Below are 10,890 nucleotides of genomic sequence, written 5' to 3' on the forward strand. Positions count from 1 at the left end.
TTCCCGATTTTTCCGGTCCGACCATTCGGTCTGGTCCGGTTTTAAAAACCATGGCAATTAGCAACACATTTCCCTACTCCTGGGTTAATTTGAGTCAGTTTCAAACCTTTTTCAGTGTTCAATGAGTCACAACACTTTAGCCGAACAACTCGTTCAATTCAACCCCATGGACACAAATTGCAGTACTCGAAGTGATTAATTAGAGAGATGAGCGACACTCAAAATTAAAGGGTATTTGATTCTTGACCCTACCTACCTGCCAGACCATTCCTTCTGTTAACCTGACCAGCCCACGTGGTTCACAGTGTTCCAAACTTCCAATCCAATTAACAAGTTGGGTTTTCCCAATTTAATTCTTTTGGGGGGTTGCTCATTAACTCAGGTTAGGTTAATTTGTGTTGTACATTTTCCAGCCCGACCAGGAGATCAATCTGCCCAAGCCCTACTAGGTCTGTAAATGAGTTGGTTTCTGATAGGATCTATCTATATTTTGAATCAGACCCTTTATTTTGATTGGATTAATTCCCATTTTTAATCCAGATCCTAACCCAATTACAAACGAATTTGATATTTTTTAGATCAAAATCTGGTTTAATCAAATAAAAATTTAAACTTAGACTCTGATAATTAGGTATCATTAACATCCCTATGCCCAACGAAGCACCAGCCAAGTGAGCATAATCATAATAGATTCTCAAATGCTTCAACTAGTTTCATTACCAAGAACGAACAACCCATGTGACAGAAATCTTGGAATTGTCTCCAAAATGGTACTACCTACTAACAAAGTTTGTACCCCATACTTAAATGATATGGGCCATGCCTTTCCCAATCTTATGTACTACACCCATTTTCATATCAAATCCAAATGAGAAAAATGGAAATGGGTCCATCATGGCCCACTTAACCATCAATATGAACCATTCATTTATTGGACCATGCATGAAACATAGCCTCAAGAGTAGGGCAAACTTATAAAGCTGCTTTATACCTTCATCAGCCATAGATTTCTACTGACAAAGAAACAGAGCATGGGTATTTGGGTTTTGGGCCTTTTGGCTTCACCAACCAAAGTTGAATGTTCCAATCCAAAGTATCTCTCCAAGAAATTTCTATTTTACAGAGGAGTGGATCAGACGTTTTGTTTTGGTTTGGGGGGGGGGGGGGGGGGGGACCAAATATTAGTGGTTCCAAACACTGCCCTGAGGCTTTTCTTTAATAAAATCTATGCTTTCTATCAGCCATATTTAATTCTGTGACCTAATAGTACTATAGAACTGGATTGATTATAGTTTGTTTTCGTTTCATTTTAGAAAGTTGTCTTAACTCAGCTTTGTTTACTTGTTTTAAATTATTCTTAAATGAATAAAGAAAAACACTAAATCCTATAAAAAATAAACACAAGATATCTTAGTCAGGAGTTGCATTTGATGATAAATTAAAACTTGAATGAAAATAATAAGAAATGATTTAAACATTCATAATTTAATTTAATGATAAAAACAAAACGATGGAACGGAATTCATAAACCGACCCCATATAATTGGAAAAAACTTACATATCCTGTGGGTTAGAAGGTGTTGAAACCCAAAGTCATTCCGTTTAAGTCGGGCTCAAATTAGATGGGACCCTAACCAGTTAGCCCAATTTTTCTACCAAAGGTGCCAGGTTGACTGGGTTTGCCCAGTCCCAATGGGCTTCCTACTTTTTCTTGCAAAGATTCCAAATTCCAACCATTGCTAATAAGATCAATACATCATTTCATCTAAATTCTACCAAACGTCGTAAAATCTCTGTTCATGTCTTGTCAAAAAGTAATTATATCATCTTTGTCAGTGTTTTAAAAATCGACCAGAAGTGAAATTGAACGTCTATACCATTCTGGTTGCTGTAAGTTATTTAATTAAAAGAGAAAATCTGTGATAAAAAAAAATGGTATGAAAATCCATCCATGATTTTTAATAAATAATACTATATTTTTTACCACGTTTATAATTCTATTTTATTAGTAAATTATTTTTTGGATATCATATCTATTTTATATCATAATCGAACCTAATTAAAATAGCGTACTTCAGAGATGTAAAATCGCATCTGAAAAGCATTCCCAACTTCCCAAGTCCGAGAATAGCGGATCTATTGTCTAACCCAATTCCATACTTTGGCCTTTTGCTCCTAATTTAGTGTGACTATGAACCGGTTCTCATTTCTCCTGGTTCGATTGTTCCTCCTAGCACAACCCATTTTTTCGTGCCGCCTGCATTGTAACGGGCCCGGCTAGGCCCTGTAGCAGGCTATGCCTACCTGGCATGTGGGTCGGCAAGATTTTTCTTTCTCAAAGAAATTGAAAATGATAAAATTAAAAATTAACAAAACAGTCAACAAAATGAAAAAAGAATCTTAAATATACACCATTGTTCATATACAAAATAATAAAGTAAAATTAAAATTAAGAACTTATGTACTTATATTATATATATATATATATTACCGTATCAGTCGGTGGCCTGAACCCTAGACCGAGATCAAATATGCGCCCCACAAATGTCCTACAGTATATCGTAACTGTTTATTCAAAATATCTTTCGAAGTTGTCAGTGAAAAATATTCTCAATACACTATTGAGAACAGGGCCGTTCCGTCCACTATGAAAAAGAAAAATTAAATATTGAACAGGAATGGCAGTACACAAATTTACCACCCATTACAAGATTTTGGATTTTTCATCAATCACCTTCCCTAAATAACATCTTAATTTTTTGGTAAAAAAACATTTCAATATTTAAGTTTCTTTAGTGGAAGGAAAAATTAAGGAATTTGCCATCTTCAAGTATTTAAGTTGGAGGAGTGTAAGGGAGAGACGAGGGGTATAATCAAGGCATATTCTTTGACACTTTACAGGGACAGCCGGACAGGGACAGGAAAAGAGGAGAGACAGAGTGAGCGAGGAATTCGAGTCAAAAGACACTATAAGAGAGTATTTTATTTTCTCGTATTCCCAGTTTTTCTGAGCTTAGTGGTATTGTGTTTCTATAAATAGGGACCCAATTCTGAGGTTCGGATCATAATCTTCTTCTGTTCTCTTCTTCTCATATGTCTTTTTTATTTTTGTTTCTGCGAGAGAGATCAATATAGGTACTTTTTACTGTAATTCTTCTTCATTTTTCTGGGTCTTACTAGCATCACTATTATCTCTTTACAATTTGACGCCGACCCTTTTTGTAAAATATTTATTTTGATTCTCATTGGTTTTGCATTCTGTCTCCATTGAATTGATCATCTGGGTTTGTGTTTTTGTGGCATGTTGTCGATTCAATTCGTTATATCTTAATGTACTTTTCCTTCTTTTAATTTGTGATCTGATTGATAATCAAGGACGTGGCTCCTGATTCACTTTGGCAGGTTTGATCTCTTTTTGGTTGAGAAGAGCGTAATTCTCGTGCATTCTTAGCTTCTTTTTTTTTTTTTTTCCTGTGGAAGACGAGGAGAAGTTTCCAGTTTCGATTGAGATTTAAAGATTGAGTGGTAGAGGAACCGAGAGAGGAGAGAAGCAGGCAAGGGAGGAATGGCTCGGAACTTAGAGAAGCTGGCGTCGATCGACGCTCAGCTGAGGCTTTTGGTCCCTGGAAAGGTCTCTGAAGATGACAAACTTGTTGAGTACGATGCTCTTCTGTTGGATCGGTTCCTTGACATCCTTCAGGATTTACATGGAGAGGAGCTCAAAGAAACGGTAATCTATTCTTTCTGTCTCTGCAAAATCTTTTTTTATTTGTTTCAAAGATTTTTTTTTTTTTTTTTGGGTTCAATTCGGGTCTATGTTAAAACCAATGATACCAAATCATTGAAATAGAGAAACATACGGGTACCCATATGTGTATGAATTGCAGTTTTGAAGTTTTTGCTTATTTTACTTGGAATTAAAATTGGCTCATTGTTTGGTTGCAATGAATATCTTATTTGCAAAATCTATGACGAAAAGCATAAGATGAAAACACAATATATTATTATCGGTTTTGCAGTTTTATGTTTTTAATCTTAGATTTCCTGCATTTATTTTTATTTTTATTTTTGTTTTTCATGCAGCAAATGATTACTTGCGACATTGCATGTATGTTGATCTTAGCTTCGTGAAAGAAAGAAACTAGGAAAGGGAAGCCCATGGAAATTCATTTTAAAATGGAAATGAGTGATGCATAAATGATTGATTTTTATCTTCCAACTGTTATATGAACAGGATTATCTGACTAATAAATCATGGATTCTTGATTTAAAACTTTCCTGCTTTATCATGTGTTTTTACATGCAGAAAACCATTAAGTTTGACGGTAGTTGTATTATATATTTTACAGGTTCAAGAGGTTTATGAGCTTGCTGCTAAGTATGAAGGGAAGCATGATTTTCAAAAGCTGGAAGAGCTTGGAAATGTATTAACAAGTCTGGATCCAGGGGACTCTATTGTTGTTGCCAAATCATTCTCCCACATGCTTAACTTGGCCAATCTGGCTGAGGAGGTTCAGATTGCTCACCATCGGCGGACCAAACTTAAAAAGGGAGATTTTCATGATGAGAACTCGGCAACAACTGAATCAGACATTGAGGAAACTCTGAAAAGACTTGTTGTGCAGCTAAAGAAGTCCCCAGAAGAAGTTTTTGATGCACTGAAGAATCAGACGGTGGATTTGGTCTTTACTGCACATCCTACTCAATCAATTCGTAGATCTTTGCTCCAGAAGCATGGAAGGTTTTTCCCCCTCTTAAATACTTTTGACTTTTGGCTTTACAATTGAAGAAAAGAAAAAGGTCATATGGTGTATGTGTGTGTTCTTTTGTATTATGGTCCTTGGGTTTGGATATCACAAGGTCTTTTTTCTGCGTTGGTTCTACTCAGTTTTCTTTCTATTTATCTATAGCTTCCTTTTGGTCTCAGGATAAGGAATTGCTTAACTCAGTTGAATGCCAAAGACATTACTCCTGATGACAAACAAGAGCTTGATGAAGCTCTACAGAGAGAGGTAAAAAATAATTGGTGCTTCGTGATTTTTTTCTTTTCATTTCTGTCAGATTCTTGGCTCCAATATCTCTTACTTTTATAAGGTACTTATAGTGAACTATCAACTTGAAAGGTCAATTCAAACTTCAGGATTTTATCTTTTTTGCCCTCCTTGTTTAAAACCATCAGTTTTAACTTGTGCAAGTAAATTGATTTAGCAATACTTGGTATTGGATAGCTTGCTAGAAGTCCTAGTGTCATTGTAGATAAAACACCTCCGAACCATCACTTCTCTGTTTCTACTTTTTTAGTTTTCCCATACACTTTACTATAGTTTTCCATTTTCCTATTTAAAAAATCACTCTCCTGTTTGGGCCCCATTACCCTAATATACCTAAATAGTTATCTATTACTATATAAAGTGGATACTTGCCTTGGTTTTGGTGCAGGTCATAAAATTAAATTTGATTGTGCAACATTAACTTATATCTTTACCCTTTAATTGCACACATGCATAGCACGTGCCCTCAAACTAGTTATGAGAAAAGCTAATATCATTTATGACCTAACACCAATCTCAACTGTTGCTGTTGATTTTGACTGGTATCCAAACTAAAGTCATCATGTACGTATAATTTTCCACCCAATATACATAACCAAAATGGAAAAACTAGACTTTGTTATCATATTTTTGCTTCCTGAACCAAAACATATTTTGTTGTTATAATCATCATCTAAGCCTTAAGCCAACTAAATGGGGTCAGCTACATGAATTCCGCCCTGTTCAATGCCATACTCTGTTATAATAAATGCGCAAAGTTGTTCTGTTTGAGATTGAATTTATATTTGAAGGTGCAAAGTTGTTCTGTTTGAAATTGAAATTTTATTTGAATCTGCCAACTGGTTCGGTTAGTAAGGTCTCTAGCTGGTTGTAGCGGAGACTTGAGATCAGATTCTGTTTTCACCAAAGTTGGGGGTGGTGTCATGGGTTTAGGGGATGGACTACCCCCTTTGTGTAGCCCCATTGAACCAAATAAAAGTTGTATTTATATTTTGAAGTTTCTGAAAAGATAGGGAATATTTTCTTGAATGAGCAGCCCTCTTTATTCTGTTTTTCTGCTTATCTTTTCTTGTAACCTTTCTTTTCTGTTTTTTACAGATCCAAGCTGCATTCCGTACTGATGAGATCCGGAGGACTCCTCCAACTCCACAAGATGAGATGAGGGCAGGAATGAGCTACTTCCATGAAACACTCTGGAAAGGTGTCCCGAAATTCCTAAGACGTGTGGACACTGCTTTGAAGAACATTGGAATAAATGAGCGTGTTCCTTATAATGCCCCTCTCATTCAGTTCTCTTCTTGGATGGGTGGGGACCGTGATGGTATGCTCCTTCTCAGTGAATAATTCTTCGATGAGCATTCTTTTTCTTGCGCTATCTTGGTAATCAAATAAAAATATAATTTAGAGTTGACAATTTTATTTACCAATAAAAATTATGAAATTCATAATAAATTACCTAGGGGATGATGTAGTAAATGGGCATCAATTCCATACTTAAAATGTTGAAAGTTTTCTAGTTTGATGGGATGTATAGGTTATAAAAACCAGTATGAAATTTCCCATGAGGTTTAATTTTATTGGGTGAAGCAAACCAAACCCACAGGAGAAAAAACATCTTTTATTTAACATGGTTTCTTATTAAACTGATAAAAATGTTAATATTTTAAATGGGATCATCATCATCATCATCATCATCCAAGCTTTATCCCAACTATGTGGGGTAGGCTACATGAATCCTGTTTCTTCATTCTGTTTTGTTTAATGTCATATCCATTTTTATATTCATAAAAAAAAATGGCATATCCATTTTTATATTCATAAAAAAAATGTCATATCCACATCCATGCCTTATCCCAACTATATGGGCTCAGCTACATGAATCCTGTTTTTCCAATCCATTCTATTTAATGTCATATCCACTGTTAAACTATTAGTGCTTAAATCATTTCTTACTACTTCTACCCATACCATCTTAGTCTAATTTCTCTCATTTTATCACCTATTGGAGCTATACTTTATGCCATATATGTATACATAAACAGAAATTCCAAAACGATTTTTCCTTATATTAGTTGTCATTTAGTTTTATAAGGGTTAATTAGTACATGCATAATGTACTATGACGACTTCTCTGGTTAACATTCTTATTATGGAATGTAGGAAATCCAAGGGTAAATCCTGAGGTTACAAGGGATGTATGCTTGTTGGCTAGAATGATGGCTGCTAACTTGTACTTTGCGCAGATAGAGGATCTTATGTTTGAGGTATTAGAAAGCTTCTTTCAATCTTAAGTATCATTATGCTTCTCACGTCTCAGTAAAGAAGAAATTTCTCCCTTCTATGGAAAAGCTTTTACGTGGTATATTCATTACAGTCTGGTATTCCTATTCTAATTTATTTTGTTTTTCTTCCTTGTAGTTATCTATGTGGCGTTGCAGTGATGAACTTCGTGTCCGTGCAGATGAACTCCATAGGTCCTCAAAGAAAGATGCTAAACATTACATAGGTATTTGATTGGTGTGGATGGGGGGTTTTTTCTTGTACATGTCATTGAATTTTGAGAAGAGCATAAGAGAACATCTCATTTAGAAGGGCTGAGCCTGAGTCTGAAATAGTAAGGGATCTTTGCCAACATGTATGATTTTGTTTGTCAAAACAAAAACATACATATTGGCAAACACCCTCTAGATAGATCACTAAAACCTGCAAAAGTTTTCTGAAGCTGTATTTTCTGTGTGTATATTCTGAAACCCTATCTGTTTGCAAACAACTTAATATTTTATTTATCCATTTTCCTTTAGAACTCTACTTTTCATATCCAAAAGGAGGATGTGCTCCACTTCAGGAATTTTCTTGCTTATTTCGGAAGGAGTGGTCCTTTTTTTTGGGTTTTAATTGCACTCCTATTTTTGTCCTGGCTGCAGAGTTTTGGAAACAAGTTCCTCCAAATGAACCTTATCGTGTTATTCTTGGTGATGTGAGGGATAAGTTATATCATACACGTGAACGCTCTCGTCACTTATTAGCCCATGGAATCTCTGATATTCCTGAGGAGGCAACCTATACCAGTGTTGAGCAGGTACCTCTAATTCATCAAGTTTACTCATTTTTCTGTTTGGAGATAATTAAACAAACGGCCTTTGTTCTTATTGCTAAGTACAAAAATGTGCTTCTGTATTTTTATTTATTTATTTTTTGACATGGTTAGAAAATGGTGCTGTGATTCGATCATTTATAGTTTTGAGGACAACCTTGGTTTTTTTTGGAGAAGCCATATTACATGTGCTTATAAAGAAAATTTCTAGATAATCAATGAAACTAGTTAGAAAAGTAAAGCTATTTGTCTTCTCAACATGCTGCTTTCCAAATGGAAGTTCTTTACTCTGGTTAAAACTACAAGTATAAAAAAGGTGTGGTTCTGGCAAATATCTAATTCTCGGTTAATTAGGCACACCCTTAATGTTAGTTAAAAGGTATATCTTTTCGAATAAAAATGTATGCCATATTTTTTGTCTTTTACTTGGAAGGTACCGGATTGACATGCCCCAAACAGACCCATAATAAAATAGTATGAACTAAAAATTTTCACTAATGCAGTGTGTAAATTGTCACACATCATGAATAACGTGAACTCAGGGACTCACTCGATATTTTTTTTCTGCTCTCAGCTAGGTTGAATTACTAAATACTAAGTGATTCTTTCCTTTTATTTACTTGTGTAGTTCCTGGAACCTCTTGAGCTCTGTTATAGATCACTCTGTGCTTGTGGTGATCGGCCGATTGCTGATGGAAGTCTTCTTGATTTCTTGCGTCAAGTTTCAACATTTGGTTTGTCACTTGTGAGACTTGATATCAGGCAAGAATCAGACCGGCACACTGATGTCATGGATGCCATCACAAAACATCTGGGTATTGGATCTTACCGGGAATGGTCTGAGGAACAACGCCAGTCATGGCTGTTGTCTGAACTAAGTGGCAAGCGCCCATTGTTTGGGCCTGATCTTCCCAAAACAGAAGAAATTACTGACGTGTTAGACACCTTCCATGTCATAGCAGAACTGCCCACAGACAACTTTGGGGCATACATTATCTCAATGGCAACTGCACCATCAGATGTGCTAGCAGTTGAGCTTCTACAACGTGAATGCCGTGTGAAGAAGCCATTAAGGGTTGTACCATTGTTTGAGAAACTTGCTGATCTTGATGCTGCTCCTGCTGCTGTCGCTCGTCTCTTCTCCATAGACTGGTATAGGAACAGGATCAACGGAAAGCAGGAAGTAATGATTGGGTATTCAGATTCTGGGAAGGATGCCGGGCGTCTCTCTGCAGCTTGGCAGTTATATAAAGCTCAAGAGGAGCTTATAGAGGTTGCAAAAAAATATGGAGTGAAGCTGACAATGTTCCATGGGCGAGGTGGGACTGTTGGAAGAGGAGGTGGTCCTACCCATCTCGCCATATTATCGCAGCCACCAGACACAATTCATGGGTCTCTCCGGGTGACTGTTCAGGGTGAAGTAATTGAACAGTCTTTTGGGGAGGAGCACTTGTGTTTTAGGACACTCCAGCGTTTCACAGCTGCTACACTTGAGCATGGAATGCATCCAGCAGTCTCACCAAAGCCAGAATGGCGTGCACTCATGGATAAGATTGCCGTCATTGCTACCGAGGAATATCGCTCTATTGTCTTCAAAGAGCCCAGATTTGTAGAATATTTCCGCCTTGTAAGCATTCTGAAAACCATATGCATCTTTTTGTCCTTTGTCATTGTTTAGCTTGCCACAACTAATGGTAATATTTAAATAATCCTATTTTTGTTTCTGATACCAGGCTACGCCAGAGATGGAGTATGGTCGTATGAACATTGGTAGCCGTCCATCTAAGCGAAAGCCAAGTGGGGGCATTGAATCGCTCCGTGCAATTCCATGGATATTTGCATGGACGCAGACAAGGTTTCATCTCCCAGTATGGCTTGGATTTGGTGGAGCGTTCAAGAATGCCATTGGACAAGACATCAAGAATCTTCATATGCTGCAGGAGATGTACAATGAGTGGCCTTTCTTTAGGGTCACCATTGACCTGGTTGAGATGGTGTTTGCCAAGGGAGATCCTGGCATCACTGCTTTATATGACAAGCTCCTAGTGTCAGAAGACTTGTGGCCTTTTGGAGAGCGGTTGAGGGCCAACTATGAAGAAACCAAGAAGCTTCTTCTCCAGGTAAAATCAAGGGCTCAAGGCATCGTACTTCTATTCTAGTAGTCTTGGTTGAGTTATTAGGAATTTTGTAAACTGATTATTTCTATTGCTGCAGATTGCTGGTCACAAGGATCTTCTTGAAGGTGACCCATACCTGAAGCAAAGACTCCGTCTTCGTGACTCATATATCACAACCCTGAATGTTTTGCAAGCCTATACACTAAAGCGAATCCGGGACCCCAGCTACAATGTGAAGTTGAGGCCGCACTTGTCAAAGGAGATCATGGAATCAAGCAATCCATCCAATGAACTAGTCAAGTTAAACCCCACAAGTGAGTATGCACCTGGCCTGGAGGATACCCTAATCTTGACCATGAAGGGTATTGCAGCAGGCATGCAAAACACTGGTTGAAGCTTTTTTTTTGTCCTTTCTATTTCTCATATAGTTCATCTTTATCGAAGCGTAATTATAAATGTCATAAGAGAGCTGGAACTGAATATTTTGCTTTGATAAAATATCCTTTTTCATGTCTGGTTTAGGTGCAGTCATAAAGACATAATCCAATTGAGATGGAAAGGATTTCTATCAGTACTCCAGTCTGCATGTAGAACAATACTATTCGAAATCTTTGAGCAAGTGTTTTCA

At 36.9% G+C, this 10,890-nt stretch overlaps 1 protein-coding gene across 1 annotated transcript; it reads left to right on the top strand.

The window, feature by feature from the left end:
- The first annotated feature begins 3,451 nt into the window (after window positions 1-3,451).
- Window positions 3,452-10,890, top strand: LOC148877525 (phosphoenolpyruvate carboxylase, housekeeping isozyme). The gene is made up of 10 exons (XM_088942095.1): window positions 3,452-3,730; window positions 4,350-4,741; window positions 4,928-5,012; window positions 6,150-6,372; window positions 7,212-7,315; window positions 7,470-7,557; window positions 7,976-8,130; window positions 8,774-9,772; window positions 9,879-10,265; window positions 10,360-10,890. Exons 1-10 carry the CDS (start codon window positions 3,566-3,568, stop codon window positions 10,654-10,656), a joined length of 2,895 nt encoding a protein of 964 aa, XP_088798221.1. The 5' UTR covers window positions 3,452-3,565; the 3' UTR covers window positions 10,657-10,890.

The sequence above is a fragment of the Nelumbo lutea genome, chromosome 1 (genome assembly GCF_056320005.1).
Source record: "Nelumbo lutea isolate HS-2025 chromosome 1, American lotus-T2T, whole genome shotgun sequence".
NCBI lineage: Eukaryota > Viridiplantae > Streptophyta > Magnoliopsida > Proteales > Nelumbonaceae > Nelumbo > Nelumbo lutea.